The sequence below is a fragment of the Pristis pectinata genome, chromosome 10 (assembly GCF_009764475.1).
Source record: "Pristis pectinata isolate sPriPec2 chromosome 10, sPriPec2.1.pri, whole genome shotgun sequence".
In the NCBI taxonomy this organism is placed as follows: Eukaryota; Metazoa; Chordata; class Chondrichthyes; order Rhinopristiformes; family Pristidae; genus Pristis; species Pristis pectinata.
Window position 1 is genome coordinate 7,245,427 of NC_067414.1, and position 21,419 is coordinate 7,266,845.

The 21,419-nt window shown below is 45.0% G+C and overlaps 1 protein-coding gene across 1 annotated transcript in view; it reads left to right on the forward strand.

Annotated features, from left to right (window-relative positions):
• Positions 1-21,419, forward strand: part of LOC127575150 (uncharacterized) — a 172,045-nt gene that overhangs the window by 68,745 nt on the left and 81,881 nt on the right. Inside the window, exon 7 of the mRNA XM_052024841.1 lies at positions 11,695-11,745. Coding sequence (XP_051880801.1) covers positions 11,695-11,745 — 51 coding nt within the window. The remainder of the gene's footprint in view (positions 1-11,694; positions 11,746-21,419) is intronic.

A 21,419-nucleotide genomic window follows, 5' to 3' on the forward strand; every position in this document is an offset into this window, starting at 1 on the left:
AAACAAACAGGGAGGAAGAAAGTTAGTAAGACATTTTGGAAACGCTGATGGTAAGAAAATAAAGCATATTTACATTAGTCATGTTCTATTTGTAAGACCGTGTTGGGTGTAAGTGCAGCTGTTGCTAAATTAAAAAAAACTTTCTTTGAGCAACACAGTTATGTCCTCATGGATATCATTCATCATTACACAGTGCCTTTGAAGATCATCTGATTTCGTTCTGTTTTTTTATGTGGACTTTTTATCGTCTTAAAAGGTAAATATACTGCATATTTAATTACATTAAGATTGGGAAATGGTTTTAATAACTTCACAGTTTTTCTGCTGACATTTTGACATTGATGGTTTGATGTGGTTGGTTCCCTGTGTCTTGCATGAATCTCCATCAGCACAGATTATCTTTTGCTCTCTTGGGTAAAGTGATCAAATGTTATAGAATTTGGTGTGCGACCAACTTTGTACATCTGATGATAAATGCCTCAAAACTTAAAACTACAGTGGAGATATTTGATCTACTCTAGGAAGCCTGGTAATCATGAAATGTTGCTGAATTTTTATTGATTTCTCTTTAGTTGCCTGACAGAGGTGCCAAAAACTTTATTCTGCTCATAGCAGGATTCTTGAAAGCTGCTGAAGGGTTAGGATGACTGATCTGAATTTATGTAGCCATTCTGGACTGGGAGTGGAAACTGAGGCAGATGATGCAGCATTTTGAACTGTCATGGTTGCTGCCTTGTCTGCCTACCTTCCCCAACCACTACCTTCCACACCTCTCCCCCATCCCGATGTTTGAATATACAACACTACAGCACAATACAGTCCCTTCGGCCCACAATGTTGTGCCAACATTTTATCCTGCTCTAAGATTGGAGCTCGTCTAGGGAGAGAGTTTGGGAATTTTACTCTACTCTTCTCCTTGGGAATCCTGCTTGTATAAGGCAATGCTGGAAGCTGGTGTATGTACAGAATGGGCTGCTCTGGGGACTAGGTAGAGAGGAAGTCAATTGACAACTGTTTGATTGACTGGCAATAAATAGGCCACCCAATAATGGAATAGCATTTACCTAAGGAGTTCATGCTACTGCCTTCTACCTGAGACAAAACATGTGTCAATTTTGTTGGACAAGAGTGCCTGCTGCATAACTACTGATTTGACGTATCCACTCTTAATGTGATTGACTCGGGATTCTATGAAGCATCTGAGTGGGGATGATGGATGATGGTTTCATGTATTACAAGGTAGCCTTAATGCCAGATACAAAGGAAATATTATTAATTTCACATCCTAATTCAATTCTATTACTTCATTTTACATGTTGAGGTATTGAGTACAGGAGCCAAGAAGTTATGATGCATCCCTATAGAACTCTGGTTAGGCTGCATTTAGAGTATTGCGTGCATTTCTGGTCACCTCACTACAGGAAGGATGTCGAGGCTTTAGAGAGGGTGCAGAGGAGGTTTAGTGGGATGCTGCCTGGATTAGAGAGCATGTGCTATCAGGAGAGGCTGGACAAACTTGGGCTCTTTTCTCTGGAGCGGTGGAGGCTGAGGGGTGATCTGTTGGAAGTGTATAAAATGATGAGGGGCATAGATAGGGTGGACAAGCAATATCTTTTTCCCACTATTGAGCGATCCAATACCAGAGGGCACGCATTTAAGGTGAGATGGGGTAGGTTCAGAACAGACGTGAGGGGTATGTTTTTTACTGAGAGAGCGGTGGATGCCTGGAATGTGTTGCCTGATAGGGTGGTGGAGGCAAATTCATTGGGGGCTTTTAAGAGGGGCTTGGATGGGCACATGAATGAGAGGAAAATGGAGTGATATGGGCAATCTGTAGGTAGGAGGGAATAGCTATGTCGGCACAACATTGTGGGCCGAAGGGCCTGTTCTGTGCTGTACTGTTCTATGTTCTATGTTAGGAAGAATTAATACAAGGGAGAAAAGATGTCAAGGACATTGAATGCTTAGTGTCGGTGAGTGCTTGATGTACGCGTGGCCTGTTCCCATGCTGTAGAACTCTGTGACAACCAAAACCTATTCCGAACTTCTTTCCTAAATGAAAATAATTGGGAGTGAAGCAACTTCTGGAGTTAAGTTTTGTTTCTCCTCCACACCTCCACCCCCCCCCCCTCCAAAAGCCCCCCCAAAAATCCAAAAATGGAAACAGGCCTAAGAAAACTGCTACTGATTGAGGAATGAGGGATTTGTCATGTCAGGGGATGAAGGAAAATTCGGCAGCTGCATACTAGGGAAGTCAATGTCATTGTGTGAAGTGTTGGTTCGTGTTTGAGGTGAGCGTTTTTTGCTAGATTTGGGACATACCATCACGCATTCTCCCTGAATGAAATGGGGAGGAGAGCAATTAAAGGTCACACAGCACAGAAACAGGCCCTTTGGCCCAACTGGTCTGTGCCGACCAAGATTCCCATCTAAGCTCGTCCCACTTGCCCGCGTTTGGCCCATATCCGTCTTCCTATCCATGTGCCTGTCCAAGTACCCTTTAAATGTTGTTAATGTACCTGCCTCAACCACTTCCTCTGGCAGCTCATTCCATATACTGACCACCCTCTGGGTGAAAAAGTTGCCCCTCAGGCTCCTATTAAATCTCTCCCCTCTCACCTTAAACCTGTGCCCTCTAGTTCTTGATTCCCCCACCCTTGGAAACAGACTGTGCACATTGACCCTATCTGTGACCCTCATGATTTCATACACCTCTATAAAATTACCCCTCATTCTCCTACACTCCAATGAAGAAAGTCCCAGCCTGATCAACCTCCTTCTATAACTCAGTCCCTCGAGTCCCGGCAACATCCTCGTAAATCTCCTCTGCACTCTTTCCAGCTTAATGGCATCTTTCCAACAGCAGGGCGACCAAAACTGATCATATCTAGACTGCTTTCAACAAACTAAAGTAATGACTATGAGACACAAGAGACTGCAGATGCTGGAATCTGGAGCAACAAACTATCTGCTGGAGGACCTCAGTGGGTTGAACAGCATCTGCTGGTGGGGCGAGGATTGTCAGCGTTCCTGCATCAGGACTGAGAGTGGAGAGGGGAGATGGCCAGTATAAAGAGAGGGGGGGGGTACGGTGAGACAGAAGCCCGAGGTGATTGGTGGACTGAGGAGGGGTGTAAGATGATGGGCAGGTAGTGCCAAGTAGGGGAGGGGAGCAGGGGTGGAGTTGGGAGACAGGTGAATGATAGATGGACTGGTCTCCAACACTCACACTCCCCTCCCTCAACCTTGACCCATCTGTCATTCATTTTCTTTGACCTCTTTGTCTGCCTCCTTCCAAACAACCATTAAACATAGACTTAACATGCTGAAGAGATACATAGCCTCATCTTCTAGACCAAAGTTTTCCACGGCGTTTCGCAAGGGACTGAGAGAATACGTAAGACCTGGCTCCAAAATGGAAGGCAACTCAAAGATGAGAAGTCGCCACTAAAATGGGTGAAGGAGCTCAGATTTTAAGCTGATGACTTTGATCTGTTGCCCTGTTTATAATGTTATTACGTAGTTCTTTTATAATCTTTTGGAAGGCATTTCCTGCTAATTTTTCAATTGTTTTGCATCCAATGAGCTCGTATAAAACCCCGTTTTGGTGTGTGGATGTAGAACCATAACTAGTTTAAAGTGCTTTCTCCTTCCACCTTAATTAAACTTCAGATCATCCAAAACCCTGCTGCCTATATCCTAACCTTCCATGATTCCTTTTCATCTGTCAGCACCTGTATTTGTGAACATCCATTGGCTAAAAATGGTCTTCTTTTCCAATTCCATTTTATTGAGGTGCATAAAATCATGAGGGGGGTAGATAGGGTGAAGGCGCACAGTTTTTTCCCCCAGGGTTGGGGAATCAAGAACTAGAGGGCGTAGGTTTAACGTGAGAGGGGAGAGATTTAATAGGAACCTGAAGGGGCAACTTTTTCACCCAGAGGGTGGTCAGTATATGGAATGAGCTGCCAGAGGAAGTGGTTGAGGCAGGTACATTAAAGGTATTTGGACATGTACATGGATAGGAAAGGTTTAGAGGGATATGGGCCAAATGCAGGCAAATGGGACTAGCTTAGATGGGAATCTTGGTTGGGCTGAAGGGTCTGCCTCTGTGCAGCGTGACTCTATGACTCTAATCCCACCACATCTTCCTCACCCTCCCATCTCACCAAGCCTTATAACCTGTATTCCTCTTCTTCCAGCCTCTTAACCAGTCCTGAATCTAATTGCTTCGTTATTGGTGAATGTCTCTTCAGATCCCAAGATCTTCAGCTCTGGAATTTTCTCCCTAAATCCCTCCGCTTCTCTCCCCCTTCTTGCCTCCATTAAAATGCATCTCAGCTGACCCAGCTTTGGCCATTTGCCCTAATATCTCCTTACCTGGCTTGGTGCCAGCATTTGTTTGATATCATTCCCGTGGACTGCCTTGGCACATTTGCTGATATTTAAGGTACTATTTTAACTCAAATTGTTGCTGAAGTTATTTTTGTTCATTTGCGAGTATTAGCTATTAAGCGTACTAAATTTTTGGCACGTCTTCATGGAGTTTAACCTTTGTTTGTCATGGACTCGTCCAGCAAGGACGCAGTCTCTTCAGGATACCGGGACCGTCCTGGTCTTCAAACACCCATTTGCGGTGATTGTTATGTTTGTTCTTCATCAAGAGACAAACTTCGCGCGGGTTTAACGTCTGAACATTTTTATTAACTAACAACAGGCTGGCTTGCTTCCCCTCTCTTTATACAGCCACTTTCTGTTCCCCCATGTGACCCCTTGCATTGCTTGCCGGGAACTGTAGTTCTTTATTATAACTACATAACTACACATAATAACACAGTGATCCCACACTGATCCAATCTCATTGCTCCCACTTTCCCCCAGATTCTATCCATCACCTACACATTAGATATAATTTACAAAGGCCAGTTAACTTACCAATCTGCACGTCTTTGGGCTGTGGGAGGAAACCAGAGCATCCTGAGTAGACCCGCAGAGAAAAACCGAAAACGTACAAACTCCACGCAGACAGCACCTGAGGTCAGGATCGAACCCAGGTCACAGGCACGATGAGACAACAGCTCGACCACCTGCACCATTGTTCTACCCAGAGCGTTTGATGTCCAGTGATAGCAGGAATTGCTTCCTTAAATAGCGTACACAATAAAAGCTATTAATGTATTGTATTGTGTCTCTAACACGGGCTAACGTTGGAGATTTTGCTTTCAGTTCTTTAGAGGTCTTGTAGCTTCTAGTGCTGGGGGTTTCCCTCAACTCTTCTCTCACCTTCATGTGATATGACTCCATCTATACATCCAAATATAGTTCTCTTTTTCTCAATGATCTTTTAAGAGCACAATAAGTAACTAAAATAATTCTTGATAATTTCTGAATCTTTGGAACATATCACATTTTAAGAATAACTGCTGAGGTAACATACCTATAATTCCACTAAATATAGTATTGGACCATCGAAAGATCCTGTAGGGCTGAAATAAGAACAGAATATGCTGGAAATGTTCAGCACGTCAGACAGCTTCTGTGAAGAACGATTAACATTTCAGAGTGTTGACCTTTTACCAGATCTGGGAAAAGTAAGAAATCAAACATGTTTTATATTGCAGAGAAATGGGTGTGATACGATGCAGACCAACTGAGACTGTTAGACTGCATCCTATCATGATATCATGATCATCCTATCATCGTGCATCCTACCAACAAACCAACATGACAGAGGTCATGGAGGTGTCTGCTGAGGGAGGGTGCTGAAGGCTTGTTATTTGAGGCTGATCTGTCTGGGGGACGTGTCAGTAAAAGGAGATGAATAGGATAAGATAAGATATTTACTTATTAGTCACATGTACATCGAAACACACAGTAAAATACGTCTTTTTATGTTGCTAAGAATGTGCTGGGGGCAGCCCGCAAGTGTCGCCACTTTTCTGGTGCCAACATAACATGCCCACAGCTCCTAACATGTATGTCTTTGGAATGTGGGAGGAAACCGGAGCACCCGGAGGAAACCCACACAGACACTGGGAGAACGTACAAACTCCTTACAGACAGCGGCCGGAATTGAACCCGGCTCACTGGTGCCGTAATAGCATTACGCTAACCGCTATGGAACCGTGGATAACAGAGTAAACTGAAAGCAGAAACACTGTTGGCTATGTTGAGCAGTCTCTGTTCCAAGCCTACTCTGGCCCCATTCCTCAGCTCTTTCTGCGCTATATCGACGACTACATTGGTGCCACCTCTTGCGCCCATGCGGAACTCGACAGTTTCATAAATTTTACCGCAAATTTTCACCCTGCCCTCCAATGCACTTGGACTATCTCTGACACCTCTCTCTCTCCTTCCTCGATCTCTCCAGCTCCATCTCAGGAGATTCCTTATCCACTGACATCTTCTACAAACCCACTGAAGCCCACAGCTGCCTCGATTACAGCTCCTCCCACCCTGCCTCTTGCAAGGACGTGATCCTTCTTTCTCAATTTCTTCACCTCCGCCGCATCTGCTCCCCTGATGAAGCTTTCCACTCCAGGACATCCAAGATGTGCAACTTCTTTTCTGAACGGGACTTCCCCCCCACTGTGGTCGAGAGAGCTCACACCCATATCTCTGCCATTTCCCGCACCTCTGCTCTCACCCCCACCCCTCCAAGACCCAACAGGGATAGGGTCCCCGTTGTCCTCACGTTTCATCCCACCAGACTACGTATCCAACAAATCATTCTCCGCCACTTCTGCCATCTCCAACGGGACCCCACTACCAAGCATATCTTCCTCTCCCCACCCCTGTCTGCCTTTCGCAGGGAGAGCTCTCTCCGTGACTCCCTAGTTCACTCCTCCCCCTCCACCTCCCCAATCCTGCTCCCACCCTGGGAAGTTTTCCACTGCCCCCACCATAGGTGCAACACCTGCCCCTACACCACCTCCATCCAGGGACCCAAATAGTCCTTTCAGGTGAGAGAGAGACTTACCTGCACCTCCCTTAATATCATCTACTGCATTCGGTGCTCCAAGTGTGGCCTCCTCTACATTGGTGAGACCAAACGCAGACTAGGTGACCATTTCGCAGAACACCTGCGCTCCGTCCGTAACCGTGATCGGCACCTCCCCATTGCCGGTCACTTCAACTCCCCCTCCCACACTATCACTGATATGTCAGTCCTCGGCCTCCTCCACTGCCGGGAGAATTCCAAGCGCAAACTGGAGGAACAGCACCTCATTTTCCGTCTTGGAACCTTGCAGCCTAACGGCACGAACATTGAATTCTCCCACTTCAGGTAATCCCCACCTCGCTTCCCCACAAACACCCCCCCCCCCCACCCCACACCATGCTTCTTCTCTTCTGCTCTTTCCTAGCCTCTCTCTCTTTTTTCTACCCTTTTGTTTCTTTTTTTTCTCTCTCCTTACCTTTGACCCATCCCCCGGTGGATCTGCTCTCCCCTCCTCCCCCACACCTGCCTCTCACTATCTCTTACTTGCATCTACCTATCACCACCCTGTGCCCACCCGGCCTCCCCTCTTTTGTCCACCTATCACTGCTCTGCTTTTCCCTCCTATATATTGGGCTTCCCCTTTTCCTATCTTTAGTCCTGAATAAGGGTCCCGCCCTGAAATGTTGACCGCCTGCTTTTCTCCACGGATGCTGCCTGGCCTGCTGAGTTCCTCCAGCATCATCGTGTTTTTCATCGAGATTCCAGCATCTGCGGTCCTTTGTTTCTCTAGTACACTGTTGGAATTGTGAGGACAGCACCGCAGTTTTTGGAAATTGGAAATAAAAGAGAATGTTGGAAAGAATGTCTATAAAGAGAGAAAAGTGAGTTACATGGGAACCGGAGACCATACAGGCAAACGTGAGTTCCTCCCCCATGTGATCCAGTTACCAGTTTATGGAGGTTATCTACTTTACTCCCCATTATTTTCTCGAAAGACGCAATGGATAACGTAATATGAAATAAGGAAACACTAATAAAATATAGTGTCAAACGTCAATCAAGCATGAGAGGACATGCGTTTAAGTTGAGAGGGGGAAAGTTTAAAAAAAGATGTGTGGGGCAAGTTTTTTACACAGAGAGTGGTGGGTGCCTGGAATGCACTGCCAGGGGTGGTGGTGCAAGCAGACACAATAGTGGCATTTAAGAGCCAGTTGGATATACACATAAATTTGCAGAGAATGGAGGGATATGGATTGTGTGCAGGCAGAAGATATTGGGTTTAATTGGGCATCGTGTTTGGCACAGACGTTGTGGGCCGAAGGGCCTGTTCCTGTGCTGCACTGTTTCATGTCATCCATTCTTTCAGCTTATGATGTGGAATATTGGAATTGGTTTATTATTGTCACATGTACTGAGGTACAGTGAAAAATTTGTCCTGCATACTGTTCGTACAGATCAATTCATTACAACAGTGCATTGAGGTAGTACAGGGTAAACCAATAACAGAATGCAAAATAAGGTGTTACAGAGACAGAGAAAGTGCAGTGCAGGCAGACAATAAGGTGCAAGGTAATCACGAGGTAGATTGTGAGGTCTAGGGTGCATCTTATCATACTAGGGGACCGTCCAATAGTCTCATAACAGCGGGATAGAAGCTGTCCTGAGCCTGGTGGTACGTGCTTTCAGGCTTTTGTATCTTCTGCCTGATAGAAGAGGGGAGAAGAGACAATGTCCGGGGTGGGCGGGGACTTTGATTATGTTGGCTGCTTTACCGAGGCAGCGAGGCAGTGAGAAGTGTAGACAGAGACCATGGAGGGGAGGCTGGTTTCCGTGATGTGCTGAGCTGTATCCACAACTCTCTGCAGCTTCTTGCAGTCCTGGGCAGAGCAGTTGCCGTACCAAGCCGTGATGCATCCAGATAGGATGCTTTCTATGGTGCATCAGTAAAAGTTGGTGAGAGTCAAAGGGGACAAACCAAATTTCTTTAGCCTCCTGAGGAAGTAGAGGTGCTGGTGAGCTTTCTTGGCCGTGGCGTCTATGTGGTGAATATGAGAGATCGGATGCCTTACACTGTCATATGCATTCAAGGTGCTCTCCTGCAGCATTGTCTTTTGATGGTCTGGTGTCTATTGTGATGATTAAATGCTGCATCACACCATTGTTTAATCATTATTGTTTCTTTCTGGCATTTCCTTAGTTGTTTCCTGCAGGAATCAGCATGGGCAGGAACAACCCGCAGTTAAATGGATAGTTATCATGATGGGAAGTTTCTGTTACACTGCAGAATATTGTTTGTCAAATCTGCATGAGAGCAGGAAGATGTTCAGTCATCTATTCCTACAAGGGAAAGTATGTAACATCAAAGGAAGGGAACACAGCAGTCTTCTGTCTCAAGATGTCTTGCCAATATTTCTGGATAATTGCAAACGTCTCCAGGGAAAGGTGAAAGATTTGAAGGAAGTCCTACTCAAGCTGTGTCATGTCCCGTTAAGACAGAACCTTGAGTATAAGATAAGATAAGATTTCTTTATTAGTCACATGTACATCGAAACATACAGTGAAATGCATTTTTTTGTGTTGAGTGTTCCGGGGGCAGCCCGCAAGTGTCGCCATGTTTCCGGTGTCAACATAGCATGCCCACAACTTCCTAACCTGTACGTCTTTGGAATGTGGGAGGAAACCGGAGCACCCAGAGGAAACCCACACAGACACAGGGAGAACATACAAACTCCTTACAGACAGTGGCCGGAATTGTACCTGGGTCGCTGGCGCTGTAATAATGTTACGCTAACCACTGTCTCTCATGCAGGATATTGCGTCAATTATTGAAGGCAATTCAGAGAAGAGTCATGAATGGTATCCAGTATAAGTTGAAGGGGGTCATAGAGTAATCCAGCATGGAAACAGGCCCTTCGGCCCAACTCATCCATACCGACCATGGTGCCAACCAAGCTAGTCCCATTTGCCTGTGTTTGGCTCTAAACCCCTCCTACCCATGCACCTATCCAAATGTCTTTTAAATGTTGTTATTGTACCTGCCTCAACCACTTTCTCCACAGCTCGTTCCATATACCCGCCACCCTCTGTGTTGCCCCTCAGGTTCCTTTAAGTCTTTCACCTTCACCCTAAACCTATGCCCTCTGGTTATTAGTTCCCCTTTCCTGTGAAAAAACTTTGTGCGTTCACCCCGTCTATACCCACAATTATTCTCAACACTGGTGCCCTACAAGGCTGCGTCCTCAGCCCTCTACTCCCTGTACACTCATGACTGTGTGGCCAGATTCTGCTATAACTCCATCTGCAAGTTTGCAGATGATACCACTGTAGTGGACCGTATCTCAAATAACGATAAGTCAGAGTACAGAGAGCTTAGTGACATGGTGTCATGACAACAACCTTTCCCTCAATGTCAGCAGAACAAAAGAGCTGGCCATTGACTTCAGGAAGGCGGGACGGTGTACATGTTCCTGCCTATATCAATGGTGCTGAGATCGAGAAGGTTGAGAGCTTTGAATTTCTAGAAGTCAACATCACCAACAGCCTGTCCTGGTCCAACCATGTAGATGCCACGGCCAAGAAGGTGCAACCGCACCTGTACTTCCTCAGGAAGGTAAAGAAATCTGGCATGTCCCCATCGACCCTCACCAATTTTTATCAATGCACCATAGAAAGCATCCTATCTGGATGCATCATGGCTTGGTATGGCAACTGCTCTACCCGTGACTGCAAGAAACTGCAGAGAGTTGTGAACACAGCTCAGCACATCATGGAAACCAGCCTCCCCTCCATGGACTCTCGCTGCCTTGGTGAAGCAGCCAGCATAATCAAAGACCCCTCCCACCCCGGACATTCTCTCTTCTCCCCTCTCCCATCAGGCAGAAGATACAAAAGCCTGAAAGCACGTACCACCAGGCTCAAGGGCAGCTTCTATCCCGCTGTTATAAGACTATTGAATGGTTCCCTAGTATGATAAGATGGACTCATAATCTACCTGATTATGACTTTGCACCTTATTGTCTGCCTGCACTGCACTTTCTCTGTAATTGTAACACTATATTCTGCATTCTGTTATAGTTTTTCCCTTGTACTCAATGTACTGTGTAATGAATACGAACGGTATGCAAGACAGGTTAAGATATCTTTATCAGTCACACGTACACCGAAACACACAGTGAAGTACATCTTTTTTGCATTGAGTGTTCTGGGGGCACCCCAAACCAATTTACCCCTCATGATTTTATACACCTTTGTTATGTCACCCCTTTATCTCTTACATTCAAAGAAATAAATTCATAGCCTTCCCAACATCTCCGTACAACTCAGGCCCTCGAGCCCTGGCAAAATCCTCTTAAATCTCCTCCGCAGTCTTTTCAGCTTAATGGCATCTTTCCTATAGCAGGGTTACCAGAACTAAACACAATATTCCAAATACGGCCTCACTAACATTTTGTACAACTGCAACATGACATCCCAACTTCCATACCCAGTGCCCTGACTGATGAACTGTGTCTGTGTGTCTGTGCTTTCTCACTGACTGATAGCGTGTGGCAGAAATATCACAGATCTCGCTACTGAGCTGGGCAGTTCAGATTCTGTGTCTTTTCCCTGGTTCGCCTCCACCTCTCTCCCATGAAACATGATCTGTGAAATTCAATGCAATTAAACATCCCACACGGCAATAACAACTGGTGACTGGAAATTCCGGGCCTAGTGGCTCCTCACTTTGAACATTCTGTTTGTTTGTCACCTTACAGGATCCTTTAATTGAAGAGAAGAAAGCCCAGTGTTCTGTGATGAAGTCAGTGGTAAGTGTTAATATGATTCTACTTCAACTAACAGCCACTGTGTCGAATACCACAGGGAAACTTGGGACCAGGTATCATTCTGCAGAGTTTTCTCCTGCCAAATCAGACAGTTCAGCTGTTGACCGCTCCATAAATACTGTTGATGTTCCTTTGCCAGCTTATCATGTTCCAGATGGATTGCATTAGAAAGTGGCAGCATATAAGTTCATCCTTGCAAGAGATTTCTATTGCATGGGATATAGGTTACTGGATCTCACCATAACACTGTTAAATTAAGGTATAATCCACCCTCTGCACTTTGTTTTACTTCATCCTGTACCTAAACCTCTTCAAATGGCAGTTGATGAAAGAAAACAGATTTTGCAGCACTTCCCTTTCGCAAGGGCAGTCTCTTTTCTAAGGTGTTGAATGTTGCTGCCTTGATTATTACAAGCTTTAGTTCAAAGAAGTGATTAGTGTATACTCTAGCTCTGAGTAAGCACAGGATAGAGACTTCACTGTCAGAAAACAACATTTTGGTTCTGATCTTGGTCTTACTGCCATTTCATCTCTTAAAAACTTTCTTAATGTCCATCCTTCTGACCAAACTTTTGCATGCCTCTTCCTTCCCGACCTCTCGTATGATAAACTCTTGATCTTTTAATCTGTCTAGCCGTTGTTCTTGCAACTTATCATCTGCCTGCACTGCACTTTCTCTGGAACTGTAACACTATACTCTGCATCCTGTCATTCTTTTTCCCTTTTGTACTTCCTCGATGTACTTTGATTTGGAATGATCTCTATGAATGGCATGCAAAACAAAGCTTTTCACTAAATCTCGGTACAAGCGACCATAATAAACCAATTACCAGCTCAAGAGAACAGGATAAACTAGAATTTACTCAAACAGAAATAAAAACAAGAAATGCTGGGAATACTCGGCAGGTCAGGTAACATCTGTGGAGCAAGGAGCAGAGTTAACTTTCAGGTCAAGACCTTTCATCAGAACTTTGCAACGTTGACTCTCCATCCACAGATGCTGTTTGAGTACTTTTCAACATCTTCTGTTTGTAGTTCATATTTCCAGAACCTGTGGTATGATGCCTATAGATTATCGTAACAGTTTGTTATTGGGAAGATCAAAATAGTTCATGTTTGAACAGCATCCATTAAGAATGTGGAATCTGCATTAACTGACAGAAGTCCCTGAAAGCGGAGTCGCAGGTAGACAGGGTGGTAAAGTGGACTCCTGGCACGCTGGCCTTCATCAGTCGGCGCACTGAGTATAGAAGCTGGGATGTTATGTTGCAGTTGGACAAGATATTGGTGAGGCCGCATTTGGAATATTGTGTTCAATTTTGGTCACCCCTGCTATAGGAAAGATGCCATTAAGCTGGAAAGAGTGCAGAGGAGATTTATGAGGATGTTGAGGGACTGAGTTATGGAGAGAGGTTGAGGAGGTTGGGACATCTTTCATTGGAGTGTAGGAGAATGAGGGGTGATCTTACAGAGGTGTATAAAATCATGAGGGGCATAGATAGGGTGAATGCGCACAGACTTTTTCCCAGGGTTGGGGAATCAAGAACCAGAGGGCGTAGGTTTAAGGTGAGAGGGGAGAGATTTAAAGGGAACCTGAGGGGCAACTTTTTCACCCAGTGGGTGGTCAGTGTACGGAATGAGCTGCCAGAGGAAGTGGTTGAGGCAGGTACATTAACAGCATTTAAAAGGCACTTGGACAGGTACATGGATAGGAAAGGTTTAGATGGATATGGAACAAATGCGGGCAATTAGGACTCACTTAGATGGGAATCTTGGTCGGCATGGACCAGTTGGGCCGAAGGGCCTGTTTCTGTTTTGTATGACTCCATGACTCAGTCACTAATGCTAAGTTAGATTCTGCTCTAACTCCATCTACAGGTTTGCAGATGATACCACCGTAGTGGGCCGTATCTCAAATAACAATGAGTTGGAGTACAGGAAGGAGATAGAGAGCTTAGCGGCATGGTGTCATGACAAAAACCTTTCCCCCAATGTCAGCAAAACAAAAGAGCTGGTCATTGACTTCAGGAAGGGGGGTGGTGTACATGCACCTTTCTACATCAATGGTGCTGAGGTCGAGAGGGTTGAGATCTTCAATTTCCTGGGAGTGAACATCATCAATAGCCTGTCCTGGTCCAACCACGTAGACGCCACGGCCAAGAAAGCTCACCAGCACCTCTACTTCCTCAGGAAGCTAAAGAAATTTGGCATGTCCCCTTTGACACTCACCAATTTTTATCGATGCACCATAGAAAGCATCCTATCTGGATGCATCACGGCTTGGTGCGGCAACTGCTCTGCCCAGGACCACAAGAAACTGCAGAGAGTTGTGGACGCAGCCCAGCGCATCACGGAAACCAGCCTCGCCTCTATGGACTCTGTCTACACTTCTCACTGCCTTGGTGAAGCAGCCAGCATAATCAAAGACCCCACCCATCCGGGTCATTCTCCCTTCTCCCCTCTCTCATTTGGCAGAAGATACAGGAGCCTGAGGGCACAAACACCAGGCTCAAGGACAGCTTCTATCCCATTGTGATAAGTCTATTGAACGGTTCCCTTATATGATGAGATGGACTCTTGACCTCACAATCTACCTTGTTTGACCTTGCACATTATTGTCCACCTGCAATGCACTTCCCTATAGCTGTAACACTTTACTCTGTATTCTGTTATTGTTTTTACCTTGTACTACCTCAATGCACTGTGTAATGAATTGATCTGTACGATCAGTATGCAAGACAAGTTTTTCACTGTACCTTGGTACAAGTGACAATAATAAACCAATGCCAACACCATTTAGTTCAAATAAAACCGTGTTATTGATATGAAAAAATAGCAGATGCATGGCCTGATTTCGAAGAACTGATGTGTTTCTTAGTTTAGAGAATGTCTCTGACTGTCAGCGATTCTATTGGTTCTCAGTGCACCCAAACATTGCTCAGGTGGGAACTCTTGGCATATTCAGGTGTGGATGGCCAGTCTTATAATGGGCAGCACCATAGCTGAGGTCATTCTTGCTGTCACGTGATGCTTAGCAAGTACTCCTTTCCCATAGCAGACAATGGGGTGGCTGGTGTTTTATTCAACTCTAACAAGCCCAGAGGTAGTAAGGCCAATTGCAACACTACACTGTTGTTCTAGTTGACCTTGCCTTCCCTAGAATGTGACAGAAACGTTTGGAAATACTCAGCAGGTCAGGCAGTGTCTTTTGGAGAGAAAAACAAGATGGTGGTTTCTGAGGAGACTCAAGAAACTGCAGATGCTCGAATCTGGAACAACAGATTTGTTTTCTCTCTCTCTCTCTCTGCCTCTGTCCATTATTCACCTGCCACTGTCTCCCATTTCTACCCCCGCTCCCCCTCCCTACCTAGCACAACCTGCCCGTCGTCTTACACCCCTCCTTAGTCCACCAATCACCTCTGACTCCTGTCTCACCTCTCCCCCTCTCCTTTCTATACCAGCCATCTCCCCTCTCCACCCTCAGTCCTGAGGCAGGGTTTCGACCTGAAACGTCGACAATCCCCCCCCCCCCCCACAGATGCTGCTCGACCCACTGAGTTCCTCCAGCAGATTGTTTGTTGTTCCAGATGAATGTTTCAGGTTGACGACAGTCCATCAAGATGAAAGAAGCAAGAGATAAGTTGCAGAGATAGGGAGTGGGACAGGAGATGTGGAGAGACCAAAAGAACGTCCGTGGTAAGGCGGGGCTCAGGAGAAGCTGAATGCCACAAGTGGTTGACGGTGCGGGTGAAGGAGTTTCTTGTGGTTAACCGAAGCGTGCTTTGAAGCAGATGTAGGTCAGAGAAGATGAATTAAATCTGGACTTGAAAGGAAACAAACTGGGGAAAGAAAATTGTGAATGCTGAATGAAAAACATGATGATGCTGGAGGAACTCAGCAGGCCAGGCAGCATCCGTGGAGAAAAGCAGGCGGTCAACGTTTTGGGTCAGGACCCTTCTTCAGGACTGAATGCTGTGAATGTTGACCTTTCTTGGTGCAGACATAAGATCTAGAGCAAGAAGTTAACTCACTATCTGTATTGATGGATTAACCAAGAATGATATGTATCTGTTAATCATAGAGTCACACAGCGTGGAAACAGGCCATTAGCCCATCGTCCATGCCAACCATCAACCATCCATTTACGCTAACCCTACATTCGTGACATTCTTTTATTCTCTCCACATTCTCATCAGCTCCCTCCAGATTTTAACAATCCACTACACACCAGGGGCAATTTACAGTGGCCAATTAACCTACCAACCCGCACACCTCTGGGATGTGGGAGGAAACTGGAGTACTGGAGGCAGGCACGATAGTGTAACGGTTAGCGTAATGCTATTAAGCCCCAGAGAACCGGGTTCAATTCCGGCCACTGTCTGTAAGGAGTTTGTACCTTCTCCCCGTGTCTGCGTAGGTTTCCTCTGGGTGCTCTGGTTTCCTCCCACATTCCAAAGATGTACGGGTTAGGAAGTTGTGGGCATGCTATGTTGGCGCCAGAAGTGTGGTGACACTTGCGGGCTGCCTCCAGAACACTCTATGCAAAGGATACATTTCACTGTCTGTTTCAATATACATGTGACTAGTAAAGACATCTTATCTTACTTGGGGGGAAACCCGTACAGTCACAGGGAGGGCGTGCAAACTCCAGACAGACAGCATCAGAGGTCAGGAGCAAACTCGGGTCTCTGAAGCTGTGAGGCAGATGCTTTACCATCTGCGCCACTGCGCCACCCACAGCTGTCTGGTGAGTTATCACCGAACCTTTATCAGTTGGGATCTCTGGATGTAAGGTCCAGAGCAACAGTGCAGCACTCAGTCAAGAGTGACACAAGGGATGCTGGATTCTAGAGAGACAAAAATCTGCTGGAGGAACTCAGCGGGTCAAGCAGCATCTGTGGGGGGAAAGGAATTGTCGACGTTTCAGGTCGAAATCCTGCGTCAGCACTCAATCAAGATTGAAATGCATAGTCATTAATTGGCATGAATGTCACAGGGAAGTTAACATGTCGTACAAGCCTAGATAATGTTTAAATTCTTTTGTAGGCTGCTTTATTACTGAGGTGTGGTGAAGGAAGCTGAAAATTGTGGGATCACTAGATGGAATTAAATATGTTAAACTATGTTTGTCTTGTTTGTAATGTACTGTGCTGCTGCTGCAAAAAGCTATTTTTCATAGCATTTATACCCTGTGTATGTGTGCCCATGACAACCATAAACATGAACTTGAACTAAGTAGAGAACAAATAATTAATAATGAGATAGTTAGGTGCTGCCCGATGGATGTATTGGTATTGGAATTGGTTTATTATTGTCACTTGTACCGAGGTACAGTGAAAAACTTGTCTTGCATACCGTTCATACAGGTCAATTCATTACACAGTCAGTGCAGTTACATTGAGTTAGTACAGAGTGCATTGATGTAGTACAGGTAAAAACAATAACAGTACAGAGTAAAGTGTCACAGCTACAGAGAAAGTGCAGTGCAGGTAGACAATAAGGTGCAAGGTCACAAGGTAGATCGTGAGGTCAGAGTCCATCTCATTGTATAAGGGAACCATTCAATAGTCTTATCACAGTGGGGTAGAAGCTGTCCTTAAGCCTGGTGGTACATGCCCTCAGGCTCCTGTATCTTCTACCTGATGGAAGAGGAGAGAAGAGAGAATGACCCAGGTTGGTGGGGTCTTTGATTATGCTGGCTGCTTCACCAAGGCAGCGAGAGGTACAGACAGAGTCCATGGAGGGGAGGCTGGTTTCCGTGACACGCTGGGCTGTGTCCAGAACTCTCTGCAGTTTCTTATAGTCCTGGGGAGAGCAGTTGCCGTACCAAGCCATGATGCATCGAGATAGGATGCTTTCTATGGTGGATCAATAAAAGTTGGTGGGTGTCAAAGGGGACGTACCGTGTCTGGTTATGGTTACACTGAGGTGTGACAGTAGTTCTCTCACATCCACAACCATCTCAGTCACTGCATGTAAGCATTGTGAAGTTCAGTGTCATTTTTAAGCTGTGATGGTTTTTAGGCAGTTTTCAAACAAGGACAGGCCACCTTCCTGTTGATCAGGTTTGATTACGGTCGCTGTGAAGTTAAGTGCCACTTTTAGGTAGTTATGGCTTTCAGAGGAGGCAGAAAAAAGATGGAAGGGTTGCTCATTGATAGTCCTTGGTGCTGTTCAATAAAACTCTCAAAAAACAATAATGACAGCTTGGAAGAGTGCCATGTTCTCTCCTTCTTGGCTGCTTGTACCGGGTGTTCACAAACAGCTGAGGAATAGATGACGCTAATGCAAGATAGTTTTAAAAAAAGTCCCAAATAGTTCAATTAAAAGAAAAATTTAAAAAGGCTAACAATAAAATGTAAAAGCCAGCCCATAGAAATGACATGCCTTGTTCTCAAAGGCAGAGTATTGGCTGTAGAATGGCTGTGTTAAATGGTAGAATACTACAGTAGAGCAGGCATGATTTAGAGCTGATTTGGATGCAAAGCTCTTTACTCTGTCATTTCCCACTGCTTTAAAGTGGGACGGAACACATATCCCAAACTAAAATAGTTGGAGAATCCAAATTTGACCAAATAAATCCCTATCACCACCTGTGTGGATTTGTTCTTTGTTTCCTACATCGCAACAGTCTTCACACTTCGGATAAAAGGTAATTCATTGGCTGTGAAAACACTTTGAGCCGGCACAATCAAAGACCCCACCCACCTCGGATATCCTCTCTTCTCCTCTCTCCCACTGGTGATATTCTCCCACATCCCAATGATGTGCAGGTTGGTAAATTAACTGGCCGCTGTAAATTGTCCCTGGTGTGTAGGTGAGAGGTAGAATCTGGGGGGAGGTGATGGGAATATGGGGAGAGTGAAAACTGGGATTAACGTAGGATTAGTGTAAATTGGTATTGGTATATTATTGTCACTTGTACCGAGGTACAGTGAAAAACTTGTCTTACAAACCGATCTTACAGGTCAATTCATTACACAGTGCAGTTACATCAAGTTAGTACAGAACCAGTGATGGTTGGTGTAGACTTGGTGGGCCGAGGAGCCTGTTTCTGTGCTGTAACTCCCTCCATGGACTCTGTCTACACTTCCCGCTGCCTCAGCCAGCATAATCAAAGACCCCATTCACCCCAGACATTCTCTCTTCTCCCCTCTCCCATCGGGCAGAAGATACAAAAGCCTGAAAGCACGTACAACCAGGCTCAAGGACAGCTTCTATCCCGCTGTTATAAGACTATTGAACGGTCCCCTAGTACAATATGGTGGACTCTTGAACTCACAATCTACCTTGTTATGACCTTGCATCTTATCGTCTGCCTGCACTGCACTTTCTCTGTAACTGTCGCACTTTATTCTGCATTCTGTTATCGCTTTTCCATTGTACTACCAATGTACTGATGTGATGAAATGATCTGTATGGGTGGCATGCAAAACAAAGTTTTTCACTGTACCTCGGTACATGTGACAATAATAAACCAATTTACCAATTTAGATATGCTAATGCCATTTAAGTTGCCCCATAAATTTAAAGTATTTGCTTCTTAATAAGATTGACCTGGATTAGATACATATCTGTTATAATTGGTGTAAATGTTATAATAAGTGACTAATTGGGCATCACAATCTCTATAATGTTGTTGGCTCCTGCAGTTAACATCAAAGGTATCACCAACTCCAATACATCCATTAGGCTCTAAGGATACATTATATACCCTTAGTGCTTCCTTCACTGTGGAAGCTTTAGAGAGGGTGCAGAGTAGATTTACCAGGATGCCGCTTGGATTGGAGAGCATGTCTTTTGAGGATAGGTTGAGTGAGCTGGGGCTTTTCTCTTTGGAGAGAAGGAGGATGAGAGGTGACTTGATAGAGGTGTACAAGATGATAAGAGGCATAGATCGAGTGGACAGTCGAAGACTTTTTCCCAGATCGACAATGGCTAACACGAGGGGGCATAATTTTAAGGTGATTGGAGGAAGATATAAGGGGGATATCAGAAGTAAGTTTTTTACACAGAGAATGGTGGGTGCGTGGAACACACTGCCAGCAGAGGTTGTGGGGGCAGACACCTTAGGGACATTTAAGAGACTCTTAGATAGACACATGAATGACAGATAAATGGAGGGCTATGTGAGAGGGAAGGGTTAGATAGATATTAGAGCAGGAGAAAATGTCGGCACAACATTGTGGGCCAAAGGGTCTGTACTGTGCTGGAGTGTTCCATGTTCTATGTTCTATGTTCTGTGTTCTTGTTCTTCTCCTTTCCAAAATCACCATTGTACTGCTACTTAGCACATACAGTTGACATTAGATAATCAAAACTTTGTAGAACAGTGTGACATACTGACAAGAGTAGATCCATTCCCCTTGCTCTCAGAGAAAAGAAGATAAGAAACCAAAGGACAGAGAAAGGCCGTTCAATTTGTGGAGCCTGTTGTACCGTGTGTAATCACGGCCTGCTCATTAAATGTTCTAAACCTTGCCATCATTCCAAGGTCTTCAAAGTCAAGTTGAGTTTATTGTCATGTGCACAAATACAGTGAGTTACAGGTGCAGTAAAATACTTGTTTGCAGCAGCATCACAGGCACGTAGATTCAGACAACACACAGAACATAAATTATGCATAAATTATACAAGACAGTGAAGAAAAAGACGGTGCAAAAACAAGATATTAGGCAAAAAAACACAATCAGAAACAAGTCCATGGTCATGCAAGAGGTATGCCGTAGTGTTCTGTTGCTGAGGTAGGGTTAGGATTGTGCAGGTTGGTTTAAGAATCTGATGGTTGTAGGAAAGTAGTTGTTCCTGAACTTCAGGCTTCTGTACCCCCTGCTTGATGGTGGCAGAGAGAAGAGGGCATGAGCTGGATCGTGGAGATCTTTGATGATAGATGCTGCCTTCTTGAGGCAGCGCCTCCTGTAGATGCTGTCAGTAGCGGGGAGGGCTGTGCCCGTGATGGACTGGGCTGTGTCCACTGCTCTCTGCAGCCTCTTGCATTCCTGCTCAACAAATAAAGTTGAAGGAGGTCTTCACACCTGTTATAATTTACAGAACTATCTTATGATCTCCCTTGACCAGACACTACCCAAGAAATTTTGATTGTAAAATGGGCACAAAAACTAAAAGTAGTGTGAATTCAGCAATAAGCAGCTGGGGGGAGCCCGCAAGTTTCGCCACGCTTCCGGCGCCAACATAGCATGCCCACAACTTCCTAACCCGTACATCTTTGGAATGTGGGAGGAAACCGGAGCACCCAGAGCAACCTCCGGGTGAGATATCAAATAAATATCTCACTTATTTTATTTGAAAAAGGCTGAAATAAATGAAAGTAACGTAACATGGTCCCAACAAAGACTCACTTGAATTGCCAGTACATAATCAGCTCATTTTCACTTCTGTGATTATTTATAGGTCTATCAGCCTCCTATTTATAACTCAAATCTGTAAACAGCTTTAGTGGGCCCGAGGTCCTGATAAGATTGACACCAACATCTGTACGATAGATCTATTATTAAAATAAAAGAAATTAAGAAATGGTTCTGAAGAGACGGACTTGTGACTGCTATAAAAACACTTTTCCTGACTTTGCAACAGAATACTGTCAGGTAGTCTCAGAATAATACAGCACTGTAGGAGACTTGTCATTTCAACGTGCC